Genomic DNA, 18770 nt, shown 5'->3' on the forward strand with positions numbered 1-18770 from the left:
TTTCCAAGGCCCATTATTCTGACATTGATTTTGAGTGAACTGGGGAAGTCAAAATAAGTTAATATTTTGCAATACTTCTTTCAACTTTATGTTTTATTTGCATGAATGATAAATAACTAATGTGGCCAAAGGACATTTCTGCAAAATTTCATGGGACTTTACCTGAAATGTTTACTTGTTCAAACGAATGGGCATTATTTTTTATACTTTTGGCAGATTTATATTTAAACTTAATTATGTCAAATCAACTCTTGGTCATCACCAATATAACAGTCAATCTTTGAAATATAAAGTCTATTCAGCTTAACTTGACAAATTGAATGACAAAAATGATCATATTGTCACTTTAAAGATATACTTTGCTCATCTTTGCGTAAAATAGTTTTTATCACAGAAATTTATTGAAAGCTATGTAATTCTTACCAAATATGTCCAATTTGAATAAAAGAAAGAATAAGTTGCGTTCCCTGTTACAGGTCATGTAAAAATGATATTTTCTTAAACTGCCAGTTTTTTTAATGACACTATATTTTCATATTGCAACCACATATAGTATGTAGAATTTTAAACATAACATGTCTACTTTGTGTGAAGTTTAAACACGTTTATTTTATATTTACAAAAAGACTGTGTGTGTAGCAATTATAAATATTTTTAAATATGAAATTTGAGCATAGTATATCTTTAAACTGTTTAATATTAAATATTCAAAGATGCCCAGTGGTAGAATACAAATACGGTACTTTGAGAAATTGCTGTTCATGATATGTCGAATAAATTTTAAATTTCATGGCACCTAAATATGTCTTCATAGAGTATTGAAGCAATTTTAAGCTTAAGGTTGATAGAGTTAATTTTTTATTGCCCTATTGAGCGTTTTTGAATATTTTACTTTTCTAAAAAAATAAAGAATTTATCCCACAGACCACGTGATCGTTCATGCACGTTTTTTTCGAAGCACTGGCAATTAGTGATATTGCAAAAGTTACCTTTTTGTATACATTGATTATCAATAATGTTTCGTTTTACAGTCGTGCAGAATGTAATTTTCCAAAGAAATGAGATACTTCTTTACAATGAATTATACAATGTTTTGCTTTTATAAGTATACAACAAATATTAATATTTCCATCGACCCTGACATGGTCATATTACATTATTCTAGTCTAACCGATGGTGCTTTTACTTGCCATATTTCTTGCACGAGCGGGATCCAGAGTAGAGCCACATACACTCCGTTAGCTAGATGGCTCATGTTTTCCTCACAACATTCCTGACTGGATTGAAACATATCGATGAGGGGCAAGTTACTATAATTTTAATAAGCCTCGCACAACAACAGCGTCATTATTAATAATCATTATATTTATATCAAAATGCTTAAGGAATGCGGATACAAATACACATTACATGTATATCTAACATTGGACTTAAAGTTTAACTTGTTGTCCGAGGTTAACAAGAAAAACCATCAGATGACAGAAGTTGTCCGATTTAATAGATGTTTTGGTCGATTGTTCGGAGCTTTGATTTGATTTTTGCTGAACTATATAGTTATATTTTCATTATTTCTGGGGCCGTGTGGTTAAAGTTTTTGACATTAGCTACTGGCTATCATCTTTGTTGGTTCGAATCCTGCCAGGGACATTAAATTCATTTACGAAAGGAAGCTATTCAGATAGCTTACGGAAGATCTGTGGCTCAGTCTTGATTCCAAATTGTACCTGATATAATGCAAGGAAAGGCATTCAATGGCTTTTTTCACCATGAAAGCTGCAAAGTCTCTATTTAGTTTTTACAACATCAGTATGACTTAAAAGCCAACAATAAACTTCAATCAAAAACAGCGGACACATTGTTAATAAATTGTATTTTCATCAATAATTTTATCCTTGGATAAATTATATCATATTTACATGTACTTAACAAATGTGATGTTAATTATGATGATATGATCACAATACAACTTTGGTTTGTTTGTTAAAGCGGTATTATATAACTGCACATTTACTGAACGTTTGTGGCAAACTAACAAGAGACAACATTTTGGTTAAATACACAATTTAACAAAGTTTCAAACGTTTAACTTTGTCATTTCACCCGTAGAGGGAATTTGAACGTCTACATTTTTGAAGCATACTTTCTAAGTAAATTACAAATATGAAAATTTGCTGCATTGTTTCGTTCGCTTTGTTGAAGGGAAAACACATAACACTGTAACGCTTCCCTTGGTTTGTCCTCTTCTTCCAAACATTGACCGAGAAGGTTGAGAGCTGTCTCCATGTGACTTAAGTTTCTTCTAGTAAAGATAACCTCTACAAGGTTACTTAGTGCCAGTTGGTGATCCTGATCCCTTTGTAGATGACCGTATGTCTTGTATTGTAAAAAGTAGAGATAAGGGAGAGAATCAACAGCAGCATAGTTCATCCATTGACATTCTGATATACTTCTGTGTGGCACATCATCTGGAAGAGGTCTAATGATTTCATACCGTAGTTCTCGAGGTAAACAATTTATTTCTGTCTGCAGGAATTTTACACAACATGATGTGACATTTTTTATGCAATTTTCACTTTGCTCACTGCATTTTCTCTTAAATAATTCAACAGACAGACTTGTAAAACGATAACGATACAGGTTCAACAACAGTAGAGTTATATCGACTTTCAGTTTGTCTCAGAATGAACTCTGCTATATCCATATCACCTACACAGTAGAACATGGACGCTAGTTTTAGTCTCCCGGATGTAACATCTGAGTTCAAACCCAATGTAAGCCACTGAAGTGCTTCATATTGAACTGTATAATTCTGTTCAATACTTGATGACGCCAATTCAAGGCCTAGAGTTGAATATATGAATGGTGCCAGACAACGACTTGCCAGCTGATCGAGTCTATTTCCGCGTATACTGTAGTATGTTAGCTTTAAGATAATTTGTTTAAGATGACATATGTGGTCATTTGACACTTTCATGAGCACTAGTAATAGGCATTCGCTTATCCCTTTCATTAAGCTAATGAAAAGTTCAGACAAACGATCTTCATATATCTCAAGTGAGTTTTGAAAACTATAAACATTATGGACAAATGTACCCAACTTGACCTGTAGTCTCTGGCTAATATTATCAATGCTTATTCGTAGTTAACATCTTCCATCGCTCTGCACTATGTCACATAATTTCTGTAAAACGTATCGCTTCTTTTCAGCTGGAAATTGTCCAGCCATTAAGTTATTTTCAGCCATTATGAAATGCGGGCAATTTTCATTTTGAACATGGCTATTGAGTTTAAGCAAGCAGTAAGATAAACATGTAAAAAGATTGTCCCTTTTCCATATGTCTTGTTCTGTTTTTTCTATACAATGCAATAAAACGGTTTTACACATAAAACTTGACAAAGCATTCTTTGCTTCGGAATAAAAAAAGGATTTCAAAGTAATTTTCATTAAAACATAGCATTGTAATTGCGTGATATTTAGATTAAACATGAGACATCTCTCTGGTAGAGAAGTAGATATTCTCTACTCTAATTCTGGATAAATAGCAATTTTGCTACTAGCACCAACAACAAAACAATCATAGCTAGCAGCATATCTGACACTTTCAGATGGTAGCCATCTCATAACAGCAGCTCTTTCAAGGAATTGTGATGTTGATTGTGGCCATGAATTAAAAGGAAAAGCAAATACAATGTCACGGTCACAACATCCACCATTCATATCCCCGGGGACAGCATTTGATGGCCCGTGTCGCTCAGTACCTTCTTGAATTAAAGGTGTTGGGAATGTATTTCTTAATAGTATTCTCCCATTGATATCTCTTATGTAATGCCAATAGGAATGTTTGTCTAAAAAAGAGGCTCATCAGATCGAAGTAATTGTAGAAAACAATACCCTGGTGTAACATTCTCATCCTGTATCATACGAAGATTGGTCTTATTATGTTTCCACTCTGGCCAGTCTTGTATCACATTATAATCATAATTTACAATCACCCCGTCAACATCTGACTTAAGTCCTGTAGTAGTGGTACCTTCAGTCTGACTCCCAAGATGATACAAAGTTCTCTTTTTACCAATTGATCTGAATGTAATCGTATTTAAACTCTCCATCAGCAAAAATGTTCTTCTCATTTTCAACACCATTTCTCATTAACACCAACATCATGTAAAACCTGGGATAATTTCAGCGACAAAGTTTTGCAATATTCAGGTGACTGAAACATTCTGTAATTATAAAAATACGTATCCTTGTCAAAACATAAGAAACATGAATGAGTTTTTGATAATATTAAGTACTGGATTTTCTTTTTACAGAAAACAAGTACCAATTAGAATAATTCTGAAAATTGATATTCAAAAATTAAAACTGTAGAAACTGACCTAGGAGAAATAATTGCTAAACTTGCTTCATAGATTTATTTCCTATCTGTACCACTAAGTATAGTTTCAACATGAAACGAAATCTATCGTTACAATTCTTATTTTATTATCGATCATAATTCATTTATTACGTCACAATTTAAGCTTACAAAACTTCTGGAAAATAAACAAACATTGTAGTATAAATGAATAAATGAGTATTTAATATAAATTATTAGATATAATTAAACTTACTTTTAATTGAAATGTATCAATTTTTCTGATATGTTTTTACGGTAAACAAATACTTCCAAGGGTGATTTGGAAAATTTCCAAATTACACTTCCTCTTTCATTGTATACGCACCGGTCTCAAGTATCAGTAAGACCGGTGTACACAATGCTTCCTCTTTCGATTTTCAATGCACGAAAAGTTAACTCTTGTAATATGAGTAACTACTCGTTTTTAGCTTTAACTCCCTTAGATATTCATCCTTGTAAGAAAAAGAATCAAACATGTTAACAATAGCTGAAGAAAGAGACGAAAAGTTATGATTGCCTCCGAGCATTATTTCAGCGACCACTCGTAAATTAAGCAATAGCGCTTATGATGAAACTGTAGTTTAAAATATATCGCATATGTATATATTATCTCTTTTAATTACAATAATATATAGCATCTATGCACGTGCATGCAAACACATATACACAGTAACCATCCGGTTTGAAAGATATTGCCGTTTTGGTTAATTTTAATATCAGTTACAAAGAACAACAGCAAATATGTTTTCATTAGTTAGGAATATATTTACTTATTTCAGTATCATCTAATGTAAGAACTAGAGTCATTTTTACAATAAGACAGATAGGCCAGAAATCCTGTGAAATATTTTATCTTCATTTTGAGACATCCTCCAATAATTATCGGATATAATTCATTCTAAATATATGTTTAAATCTTATTAGAAATATTATGCTAATTTTGAAATATAATCATTTATGTACCCTTATTTCACATAAAAAGTATGTATACATGTATATATAAAACTGCATATATCTCCAAACATTGACGGAAAGGGTCAAAAAGTTGCGACTGATTAAAGCGGTGTGCCATGCCATATATAATATTGAAAATGTGCATTTTGAAAATAAATAAGTGTTAAAATATTAATAACCTGGGGGGGGGGGGGCGCTAATAGTTTATTATTGGTTAATCGTACGGACAACATAAGATACGATGAATGTTTGAAAATAAAATAGTTAAGGCTTTTTGTTGTTAAAAATAGAGAGATATTAAGGATTAATTTCTGTTTCATCATGTAACTTTTTAAGGCATTTTATTGAAATTGTAAGTACGATAAATAGAGGATATTGAATGAGTGTAAGTTCAATACTGAATTTATTGCACGAGTTGAATGAAATTATATTATGCGAGCCTCTGGCGAGCATAATATTATTTTATTTAACGAGTGCAATAAATTCAGTAATGAACTTACACGAATTTAATATTCTATTTATCACATACCAAAAATAAAGACCGTAAAATAAGACTCATTTTTATTTATGCGCCTATAATAACGATTACATTTAGGGCGTCTTTACACTATGTTTGAATAACGCTAATGACGTCACGTCAAAATATATGCACGGCCGTGCAATACCATATTTACGGAGTCGCAAAATCGGCACGGGTGTGTGATAAACGTTGTTATTTACGTCCCTTATTCCATTCAGCTAGTTGACGACACCACATAAAGAAAAGCCAATTATGTGAGCTACAATGATAATCTGTTCAAATAATCAGTTGTAGGCTATCTGTGAGTTTTCATGATAATCTGTTAAAAAAATCCATTTGTAGGCCATCTGTGAAGCTTAATGATAATCTGTTATCAGAATTCATTTGTAGGCCATATGTCAGTTACAATGAAAATCTGTTCAAATAATCCATTTGCAGGCCATCTGTGAGTTGCAATGATACTCTGTTCAAATAATTCATTGTAGGCCATCTGTGAGTTGCAATGATAATCTGTTCAAATAATCCAGTGTAGGCCATCTGTGAGTTGCAATGATAATCTGTTAAAAGAATCAATTTGTAGGTCATCTGTGAGTTACAATGAAAATATGTTCAAAGAATCCATTTGCAGGCCATCTGTGAGTTACAGTGATAATCTGTTAACAGAATTCATTTGCAGGCCATCTGTGAGTTACAACGATAATATGTACAAAGAATCCATTTGCAGGCCATCTGTGAGTTACAATGAGAATCTGTTCAAAGAATCCATTGCAGGTAATCTGTGAGGTCATGTTATTCTCAATAAGAAACATAATTAATTTTCAGTAACTTAGAATGGGAAAAGGCACAATGTATGGTATGGTGTTGGTAGAGACCCCAGAAATTGTAAAAGAACTTGTGATCGGATAGCGGTACCATTCGCTATGACTCTTATTTGTTGTGTGCTATATGTTTGGATCAGCATCATTTAACGCAGTACCATCTGATGTTTGAGGAGGAAGCTTATAGAAAAAATCCGTTCCTGGAACAAACCTGTAGTGAACAATGAATGTAATGATTGTTCCAGGAAACAATGGTTTGCTCCTGATGAGGTTGGAATCCATGCGGCTACCGATCCTTAGAAATACTAGTCCAGCATACATGTATTAAACACACAGAGGGCACTGTTTTATCTTTACGAGCAGTAGTAAGTTAAATATATATAGTTAATGGTAAACGTTCTATAAAATTCAATAAAAAATTCTTCAATCAGGATTTTCAGATGATTTTACACTTAAAACTTTTACCTATTAGAATGGGATTGTTCATCATAAACTTTACATGTCTGTACAGTCTAATATGATAGATGTTGAAATTATAATGTTGTTTATTTTTCTAGAAAGGAACACCTCTCAAAAAAGAACAAGAGCACCGCTAGGCGGAGCATTATATGCTCGAAAGTGTTGTTTTTTAGTAAGGATGAAGCATTTGTAAGACATTACATAAAATAAATAAAGCATTACATCCTTTAAATAGCAATCCTCCTTTGTGGGCCAAATGGAACTTAAGTTATGCTCTGGAAACTGTTTTCAGTTTTGAGGAAATAGCGACCTTGAACTTTAACTTTGTGATCCCAAAATCAATAGAGTGTTCTACATAATATGGACAATCACCCTATGAAGTTTGAACACTATGGCCCAAAAATAATTCAGTTATGTTCTGGAAACTGTTTTCAGTTTTAAGTAATAGTGACCTTAACCGTAGACCTTGTGACCCCAAAATCGATAGGGGTCTTCTATCTAATATGGACAATCAGCTTATGAAGTTTGAATACTGTTGCCCAAATATACCTTAAGTTATGCTCCAGTAACTGCTTTCAGTTTTAAAGTAATAGTGACCTTGACCTTTGACCCTTAAATCAATAGGGGTCTCCTACCCAATATGGACAATCATCCTATGAAGTTTGAATATTGTGGGCCACATGGAGCATAAGTTATGCTCTGGAAACTGTTTTCAGTTTTAAAGTAATAGTGACTTTGACCTTGTGACCCCAAAATCTATACGGGTCTTCTACCCAATACTGACAATCATCCCATGAAGTTTGAATAATTTGGGCCAAAATAAACCTGACGTTATGCTCCGGAAACTATTTTCAGTTCAAAGGTAATAGTGACCTTGACCTTGTGACCCCAAAATCAATAGGGGTCCTTTACCCAATATAAACAATCATCCTATGAAGTTTGAACACTATGGGCCAAATAAACCTTTAGTTAATTTTCGAACACTGTTTTTAGTTTTAGGTAATGGTGGCCTTGACCTTTCACATTGAGACCCAAAAATCATTAAGCGTCTTCTACCCAATATAAACAATCATCTTATGAAGTTTGAACACTGTGGGTCAAAGGGAACTTAAGTAATATTCCGGAAACTGTTTTCAGTTTAAAAATAATAGTGACCTTTACCTTTGACATTGTGACCCGAAAATCAATAGGGGTCTTCTACCCAATATGGACAATCATCATTTGAAATTTGAACACTGTGGGCCAAATGGAAATAAAGTTATGTTCCGGAAACTGTTTTCAATTTTAATGTAATAGTGACCTTGACCTTTGACCTTGCGATCCAAAAATCAATAGGGGTCTTCTACCCAATATGGACAATCATCCAATGAAGTTTGAATATTGTGGACCACATGGAACTTAAGTTTTGCTCTGGAATTAAAGTAATAATGACCTTTACCTTTGACCTTGTGACCAAATAGGAGTCTTCTACCCAATATAAACAATCATCTTATGAAGTTTGAACACTGTGGGTCAAAGGGAACTTAAGTTATATTCCGGAAACTGTTTTCAGTTTTAAAGTAATAGTGACCTTGACCTTTGACATTGTGACCCGAAAATCAATAGGGGTCTTCTACCCAATATGGACAATCATCCTATGAAGTTTGAACACTGTGGGCCAAATGGTAATAAAGTTATGCTCCGGAAACTGTTTTCAATTTTAAGGCGATAGTGAGCTTGATCTTTGACCTTGTGACCCCAAAATCAATAGGGGTCTTCTACCCAATATGGACAATCATCCTATGAAGTTTGAAAATTGTGGGACAAATGGAACTTAAGTTATGTTCCGGAAACTGTTTTTAGTTCTAAGGTAATAGTGACCTTGACTTTTGACCTTGTGACCCAATAATCAATACGCGTCTTTTACCCAATATAAACGATCATCCTATGAGGTTTGTACACAGTGGGCCAATGGAACATTAGTTATATTCCGGAAACTGTTTTCAGTTTTAAGGTAATAGTGACCTTGACCTTCGATATTGTGACCCGAAAATCAATAGGGGTCTTCTACCTAATATGGACAATCATCCTATGAAGTTTGAACACTGTGGGCCAAATGGAACTTAAGTTATATTCCGGAAACTGTTTTCAGTTTTAAGGTAATAGTGACCTTGACCTTTGCCCTTGTGACCCGAAAATCAATAGGGGTCTTCTATCTAATATGGACAATCATCCTATGAAGTTTGAATATTTTGGGCCACATAGAACTTAAGTTATGCTCTGGAATTAAAGTAATAATAAACTTGACCTTTGACCTTGTGACCCCAAAATCATTAGGAGTCTTCTATCCAATATGGACAATCATCCGATGAAGTTTGAACACTGTGGGCCAAACGAAACTTAAGTTATGCTCCTGAAACTGTTTTCAGTTTTAAGGCAATAGTGAGCTTGACCTTTGACCTTATGACCCCAAAATCAATTGGGGTCTTCTACCCAATATGGACAATTATCCTATGAAGTTTGAATATTGTGGGACAAATGGAACTTAAGTTATGCTCTTGAAATCAATTTCTTACGGACAGACGGACGAACGGACGCCAGGGGGTATAACATATGCCCGAATTTTTTTCGGGCATATAGTTAGGAGAATGCATCGTTTCCCTAAGTGTGATAGCTTTGTCTAATGGTAATTATAGCATGTGGGTACAACTAACTGCTGTAAATAACGATTGTTTATATTCAGTGATTGAAGATACAGAAAAAATGCTTAGGGAGTATCTGATGGGACACTTTTCTACACAACTTTATGTTTGGTGATATAAATGGATATGTATTGTTTCCATGATGTTACAAGATGTTATGCTATATAATTATTTATGCAAATATATTAATGTTTCTATTATTTTAATTATTTTTGAAGGCCTGTCTCTGAGAGAGAAAATGATATGCATTTAATGTAGAGAACAATGCAGAAAGTATTTTTTATTATATTCTTATTGATAGTCGAACACGCTGTCCATCCGACAGGTCTTGATAGAGCTCTCCTTTCCGACTCCTGTTTTTTTATAGGGCGGACTATTCCACTCTCAGGTAGATTTTAAGATTTAGTGTAAAAAATTCAATTATCAAACTTTGAAACATGTTTAAGTGATGGTGTTTTTGGCTGAAGTTATAAAAGCAGTGTCTCCTGATGCCGATCGGCTTCGTATAGTTCCTGCAGCCTAATATAACGCATTATTGTAACACAATTTTGGTTCTATTAACTGTTAAGTGACAGTATGCTCACCAAAAGATATAATAGTAAGTGCATTGGTGAAGTATAAAAAGTTAACATTCTGCAATATTTCCTTTCAACTTACTTTGCATGAACGATAAATTACTCATGAGACCTAAGGTATTTTTTGCAAATTTCCATGGGAATTTTCTTGTAGTTTTCACATCTTAGAAAGAGAAGGTAGTATTTTTTTACTTTAGGCAGATTTATATTTTATTCTAAACATTTCGATTGTCGGTCATCACAAACAGTCATTTTTTAATTATATAACCTATATAGACTATATATTTTATACAAAATACCCTGGTATAGATTAATTTGACATTGACAACATGAGAATAATGTCACTTTAAACTGCTAAATATAATAAAGAAACGTAAATGGGTAGAATATAAATGCGGGCACTTTGAGAACATCCTGTACATGACTGCTTAGACAGTTTAAATGTTTTCAACGCGTCCAAATATGTCTACACGTTTAAACAAAATATGCTTAAGGTGGGTAGAGTTAAGATTTATAGCCCTTTAAGCGGTTTTAAATTTTCTACTTTCCATTGAAAAAAGGAAGACTTTATAGCACGGACCACATGATCGTGCGTGCACGTAATATTGTAGCACTGGCAATAACAGATATTGAAAAGATAACATCATTCTTTATATTGATTATCAAGAATGTTTTTGTGATTCGTGCAGCATGTAATTTTCAAAAGAAAGGCCATACTTCTTATTAAATAATTATACAATGTATTGCTTTTATAAGTTGTTTATTCTTATTTCCATTGACCCTGACGTGGTCACAACACGTAATTTTAATCTTACTGATTGTTTTTTTACATGAAGTATTCGGCATAAGCGGGCTTCAGAGTAGAACCTTATCTCTGTGTTAGCTAGATAGCCCATAGTTTCCTCATATCAATGTCCCTGGCAGGATAGAAAAATAGTTCAGGGGCACTGAGTTTAACAACTAAGCCCCAAAAGTAGCAGCATAAGTAATAATAATCATTATACATACTATAAGTTTATTAGGCCCCGCACAACAACAACGTCAATATTAATTATCATTATATATTTATATATATCAGAATGCTTAAGCAATGCGAACACGAATACATATAATATCTATCATTTGACTCAATGTTTTCCGCAAAGGACTAGACTCAATATCCGTAGTTGACATTATTCATGAGGTTAACTTGTTGTCAGTGGTTAACTAGAAAAACCATCAGATGACAGAAGTGGCCCGCTTTAATCCATTTCCTTGGTCGATTGTTCGGAGCTAGCGGTCGTTTCGATTTTCGCTACACTATATAGTTCTATTTTTATAATTTCTGGGGCGGAATAGCTAAGGTATTTGACATTAGCTACTGGCTCTCAACTTTGTTGGTTCGATTCCTGCCAGGGATGTGCAATTCGGTCACGTAAGGAAGCTATTCAGATAACTTACGTAAGATCTGTGGCTCTACCTTGGTTCCCGATTGTACCTGTATTACATAAAAACCAACAATAAACTTGAAATAAAAAACGGACACATAATAAATACATTGTTTTTTCATCAATGATTTTCTCCTTGAATAAATTATATCATATTTACATGTTCTTAACAAATATAATGCTTATCATGATGATATGATCACAGTTCAACTTTAGTTTATTTGTTAAAACGGCATCCTATAATACTGAAATATAACGGCAAACTACAGAAATTTTGTAGCAACCTAACAAGAAACAACATATGCGCAAGTTAGCATATTTTCTTAGGTCTAACTCAAACCCCGTCAATTTACTTGTAGAGGGAACTCTACATGTTTGAAGCACACTTTCTAAGTAAATTACAAATATGAAAATTTGCCGCATTGTTTCTTTCTCTTTGTTGAAGGGAAAGTATATAGCACTGTAATGCTCCCCTTGGTTTGTTCTCTTGTTCCATACATTGACCGAGAAGGTTGAGAGCTGTCTCCCTATGACCAAAGTTTCTTTCTGTAAAGATAACCTTCGCAAGGTTACTAAGTGCCCGTTCTTGATTCTGATGTCTTTGTAGATAACTGTATGTCTTGTATTGTAAAAAGTAGAGATAAGGGAGGGAATCAACAACAGCATAGTCCATCCAAAACTTTTCAAGCATACTTCTATATGGCATATCATCTTGAGTAGATCTCATCATTTCATACCGTAATTCTCGAGGCACACAATTTACTTCTTTCTGCGTGAATTTTACACAACATGATGTGATACTATTGATGCATTTTTCACTTAGTTCACTGCATTTCCTTTTAAATTCAGCCAAATGACTTGTCGGTGGATATAACCAGCAACCACATAAAGGTTCAACAACAGTGGAGTTATATCGGTTTTCAGTTTGTCTTAGAATGAACTCTACTCTATCCACATCACCTGCACAGTAGAACATAGACGCTAGTTTAAGTTTGCCAGATGTGACATCCGAGTTCAAACCCAATGTAAGCCACTGAAGTGCTTCATATTGAACTGGATTATTCTGACCAATACTTGATGACGCCATCATTAGGCCTAGTGTTGAATAAATGAATGGTGCCAGACAACGATTGGAAAGTTGTTCAACTCTATTTCCTCGTACACTGTAGTTTGTTAACTTTAAGATAATTTTTTTGAGATTACACATGTGGTCATTTGACAAATAATTGAAAACAAGTATTAAACTTGCGCTTATCCCTTTAATGAAGCTGGAGAAAAGTTGTGACGAACATTTTTCATATATTTCAAGTGAGGTTTGAAAACTATATGCAATATGAACAACTGAACACAGTTTGACCTGTAGTCTCTGGCTAATATTATCCATGCTTAATCGTAGTAAATATCTCCCATCGCTCTGTATTATGTCACATAATTTCTGTAAAATGTCTCGCTTCTCTTCAGCTGTAAAATGTCCGGCCATCAAGTTGTTATCAGAAATAATGAAATGCGGGCAATTTTCACTTTGAACATAGCTATGGAGTTCTAGCAAGCAGTAAGATAAACACGCAAAAATATTATCCTTTTTCCATATGCTTTGTTCTGTATTTTCTACGCAATGAAATAAAACGGTTTTGCACATAAAACTTGACAGAGCATTCACTGTGTGGGGATTCAGAAAATTTTTCAAAATAATTTTCAGTAAAACATAGCATTGCAATTGAGTAATATTTAGATTGAACATCAAACATCTCTCTGCTAAAGAAGTGGATATTCTCCACTCTAATTCTTGATAAGTAGCAATCTTGCTACCAGTACCAACAACAAAACAATCACAACTAGCAGCATATCTGACACTTTCAGATTGTAACCACCTCATAACACAAGCTCTTTCTAGAAATTGAGATGTTGTTTGAAGTCTTGAATTGCAAGGGTAAGCAATTACAAGGTCAACGGCACAATATTCATTGTTCATGGAGATCGTATTTGATGGCCCGTGTCGCTCAATATCTTCTCCAATAAAAGGTGTTACAAATGTATTTTTTAATAATATTCTCCCAATGCTATCTCTAATGTATTGTTCATTAGGAATGTTTGTCTCAAAAAGTGGCTCATCAGATCGAAGTAATTGTAGAAAACAATACCCTGGTGTAACATTCTCATCCTGTATCATAAGAAGATTGGTCTTATTCTGTTTCCACTCTGCCCAGTCCTGTATCACATTATAATTATAATCTACATATACCAAGTCAATATCTGAATCAAGTCCCAAAGTAGTGGTACCTTCAGACTGACTCCCAAGATGATATACAGTTTTCTTTTCACCAATTAATCTGAATGTTATCGTTGCTAAACTGTCCCTCAGCATGTACATTCTTCTTCGTTTCATCACTATTTCCTCATTTACACCAACATCCTCTAATACCTCAGATAATTTCAGTGACAAAGTTTTACAAAATTCAGGTGACTGGAACATTCTGTAATGATAATAAATATATTTCCCTGTTAAAACATAAGGAATGAGGTTATGTTAATATAGAAAAATTTGTTGTTACTAGAAATTAAACGAGATATAAAAATATTAAAGTTGCCGGTATTTTTCTGTTAAAAATGTTCACTTCTTTCGGTTTAAATCATCTTTAATGTAATAAGTCTGGTTTTATGAAATACAAGGGAAAGAACAAAAGGTTGCATGATACCATTGATAAAATGAATGGTAGTTTCCTGGGATACATGTCAAAAATACATTATTGAAGAATGATAATACAAAAATACCAATATATATTTTTTACTTCTTCTTTCGGTTTTGAAAAGTTTAAAAATTAATTCAATTAATTTTACACCATTTCACATCTCATTTCTAACAATCTCATATTGGAATATTACAAAATGTACAGAAATTTCATTATGTATCAATAACTTTTCTTTGAACAAGGACCAATTAGAATATTATTTAAAAACTGTAGAAACTGGCCTTGGAGAAATACTTGCTTTACTTGCTTCATAGATTTATTTCCTATATGTACCAATTTGCATTTTTCAACGTGAAACGATTTCTATCGTTATCATTAATGTAAATGTAATTAATAGTCATTAATTACGTCACAATTAAAGCTTAAATGAAATTACGACAAAACTTCAGCTACAATTTTATGGAAAATAAACGAAAATTTTAGTCTACATGTATACATGATTATTATATAAATTATCAAATATATATTGAACTTACTTTTAATTGTACGAATTTTTGTCAAATATTTATCGTTAACAAGCACTTCCAAGGGTAACTTGTAAAATTTCCAATTTCTACTTCCTCTTTCGATTTTTCAAAGGTCGGTAAGATAACTCTTGTAGTATGAGTAGCTACATGGTTTCAGCTTTAACTCCCTTGGATATTTATGATTTATCAATATGTGAAAAGCTCTTTTATTTTGATAAAAAAAAAATAATCACACGTGTGAAAAATAGCTGAAGAAAGTTTTGAAAAGTTATGTTTGTCTCTGAGCATTTTTTTTTTCCACCGACCATCCGTAAATTAAACGATAGCGCCAATGAAGACGTTGTGAACAAAAACAGCAAATATATGTTCATCAGATGAAGAATAATTTTATTTTGTTTTATCATTACCTACATTAAACAACTTTGGTCACGGGACCACAAAAGTCAACGTGCATGGCCATAAAATGCCGCTGAGGTAAGTTTTTTAGTTATTATTTTTCTAATTTTTAAATTCTGCAATATAGCCTACCGACCGCGGCATTTCCGATGCTTTCTAAAAATGCATTTGGTGTCGTCTAACGTTTTGTAATTTCTGAGAACATTCAAACAATATTTATAATTTGTCAATGACAACGTACACATTCTTGTATAAAAGTGTTGATAATTACTTTATAAACGATACGCATGTCAGTTCTAAGTAACATTTCACATATTGAATTGTATAAGAGAATATTTTAATGGAAAAATAACGGGTTTCATGCTGTCATTTTTTTGTATTTATCAACCTTAATAAATACAGTATTACCTGAGCTGTACTATTTTGGCCATGTACGTTGACTTTTGTAGTCACGTGACCAAAGTTGCTTACCCGCGGTGTTACAAATTCTTAGGAAGAGTTTCGAATTATTTTACTATAGGACGGTTGAACGAAAATAAAACTCTTTAACGTCGAGACATCGTCAAATATTCAAGTAATAAATATCGAGACAATAATTCTTTTTGAATATACATGTATATGTCCAAAATGAATAATACTTATTTTATTGATTTTGAAATAAAACCATTAAGTACCCTTATCTCACAAAATGTATACATGTATATCTAATATAATTATATACGTTATGTTTTGACCCATGAGATTGCAGCTATTTTTAAATCATATAATAGATAAAATAAAATGATATCATATTATATATCATATTACATATCATATCATATATCATATCAAATTATATTATATTATTTTATATTATATCATATCATATCATATTATATTGTAAACGACCATAATTATGGCATCTTTGTTATATTTTCGTCTAATTTTTCGTGAATATTAAATATTGAATTCATCAGACTAATGAGGCGGGATAGCAACAAAGTGACAAACAGCTCATTTTTCTTAATTGCGTTGCTTATGTTAACAGTTTTCACCTAAAATAATGTGGAGGTATTGAAAATAACACTCTTATCTTCACTAACTAATAACTTATAATTAGGATGAAGACATACTGAGAGATTTACTTGAAACAAAATACAAAGAAATTATTTGAATTGTCAATCTTGTTCAGCAGAAGACTTAGAAGATGAATTTATTTTATTCTATATGTTCAGGGTATAGGCGGCGTTAACATTAAACTATATAGATGTCAAGTATAAAAATGCGAGTTTTAAGACATTTTATTAAAATTACTAGTACGAATAGTGTAGTATTTGTCACGTTTCATATTTCATTCACCTAGTTTTGACTGTAAATGAAACCACAGCAAAAATCCAGTTTTGTGAGTTACAATGATATTCTGTACAAAAATTAATTGGTAGGCCACCCATGAGTTACAATGATAATCTGTACAAAACATGTGTAGGCCACCCGTGAGTTACAATGATAATCTGTACAAAACATGTGGAGGCCACCCGTGAGTTACAATGATAATCTGTACAAAACATGTGTAGGCCACCCGTGAGTTACAATGATAATCTGTACAAAACATTTGTAGGCCACCCGTGAGTTACAATGATAATCAGTACAAAACATGTGTAGGCCACCCGTGTTACAATGATATTCTGTACAAAAATCAATTGGTAGGCCACCCGTGAGTTACAATGATAATCTGTACAAAAATCAATTGGTAGGCCACACATGAGTTACAATGATAATCTGTACAAAACATGTGTAGGCCACCCGTGTTACAATGATATTCTGTACAAAAATCAATTGGTAGGCCACCCGTGAGTTACAATGATAATCTGTACAAAAACATGTGTAGGCCACCCGTGAGTTACAATGATAATCTGTACAAAAACATGTGTAGGCCATCCGTGAGTTACAATGATAATCTGTACAAAAACATGTGTAGGCCACCCGTGTGTTACAATTATAATCTGTACAAACCATACATTTGTAGGCCACCCGTGAGTTACAATGATAATCTGTACAAAACATGTGTAGGCCACCCGTGTTACAATGATATTCTGTACAAAAATCAATTGGTAGGCCACCCGTGAGTTACAATGATAATCTGTACAAAAATCAATTTGTAGGCCACACATGAGTTACAATGATAATATGTACAAAACATGTGTAGGCCACCCGTGAGTTACAATGATAATCTGTACAAAAACATGTGTAGGCCACCCGTGCGTTACAATGATAATCTGTACAAACCATACATTAGAAGGCCACCTGTGAGTTACAATGGTAATCTGTTCATGGAATCCATTTAAGGCTATCTATGAGTTTCAATGGTACTCTTTTCAAAGAATCCATTTGTAGGCCACCTGTGAGGTACAGTGTGGTAGTTCAAGGACTCCATTTGTTGGCTATATGTGAGTTGCAAAGATAATCTGTTTAAAGAATCAAGCTTTGTCGAACAAACATACGGATATTACTTCACTGACTGCCCGTATGTTAGCTAATAATGCCAATATTATCAATCTAAGAAATCACCTATCACTATTGAGGCGGTGAAGAGGGAAATTGTAGAACAAATGAAAGAACTTACGAGCATTGTTATCTATTTTAATGAACATGTTGTTATCAGTTTTTTTGAGATCAGTTGCATCCACGATGTCATTCCGTATGTTCATATATGTTAAATGAGGCCTAAAAATGAAGTTAGCAACTTTTAACATACAAAACATTTTAAACTCCTAGTCGATAACTAGTAATTAACTATCTTGGAAACAAGAAGGATTGGAAAACTTTTACCGAGTGACTTTTGGAATAGAACCTATGTAACCTCCTAGGAAAAACGGCATAATTCAATAATATTATGACTGACAAATTTCTCCGACAATCCGAATCAATTATGAAATAACACATGACATACGATTATATGATTATCCAAAAGCTGTAGATATGTCATTAATTAATACATAATAATCATCAAATAAATACCATTTTTACATCTTCCAATTAACGTTAGAAAAGTAAAATTCAACTCAAAATCGTAAAGTAAAATGATTCAACAATTTCTGGCAGTTGCTTATTTCCTCTTTCCCAATCGTAAATTCTCGGTTATTTAAGTCAAACTTCTGATAAGCTATTATATATAATAGCCCAGATATTACAATTGCTTTTTTCCATGTTTATTTAACAGAAACACCATATCCGGTCGGTGAAATATTACTCTTGTTTTTAGGCCCATTAATTAGAATTATCATCCAAATATCTGTCCATAGACAAGCAGTTATGCCATTGATATAATCAACTGCTTTGCAAAA

General features: G+C 33.1%; 2 protein-coding genes and 1 long non-coding RNA gene across 4 annotated transcripts in view; 1 reads left to right on the top strand and 2 right to left on the bottom strand.

The window, feature by feature from the left end:
- LOC132715669 (uncharacterized) overlaps nucleotides 1-15158 on the bottom strand; it is a 32609-nt gene extending 17451 nt beyond the window's left edge. The window contains exons 1-2 of one of the 2 annotated variants that reach the window (XM_060698709.1): nucleotides 15061-15158; nucleotides 11937-14308 (exon numbers count right to left, since the gene is read on the bottom strand). In XM_060698709.1, coding sequence (XP_060554692.1) covers nucleotides 12202-14307 — 2106 coding nt within the window. In that variant the 5' untranslated portion in view covers nucleotide 14308; nucleotides 15061-15158 and the 3' untranslated portion in view covers nucleotides 11937-12201. Of the gene's footprint in view, nucleotides 1-11936; nucleotides 14309-15060 lie in introns of those variants that run through there. The other variant, XM_060698708.1, reaches the window with a different exon arrangement.
- The window catches only part of LOC132715670 (histone acetyltransferase KAT2B-like), a 67145-nt gene that overhangs the window by 31184 nt on the left and 17191 nt on the right, over nucleotides 1-18770 (top strand). The gene's annotated exons all lie outside the window — the stretch shown is intronic.
- Nucleotides 1854-4749, bottom strand: LOC132715674 (uncharacterized). Its single transcript, XR_009623714.1, has 2 exons — nucleotides 4615-4749; nucleotides 1854-4224 (listed from the first exon to the last, which is right to left on the bottom strand). It is a non-coding gene; the product is annotated as an uncharacterized LOC132715674 (long non-coding RNA).

The sequence above is a fragment of the Ruditapes philippinarum genome, unplaced genomic scaffold (genome assembly GCF_026571515.1).
Source record: "Ruditapes philippinarum isolate M1 unplaced genomic scaffold, ASM2657151v2 ctg3855_1_1_1_1, whole genome shotgun sequence".
In the NCBI taxonomy this organism is placed as follows: Eukaryota; Metazoa; Mollusca; class Bivalvia; order Venerida; family Veneridae; genus Ruditapes; species Ruditapes philippinarum.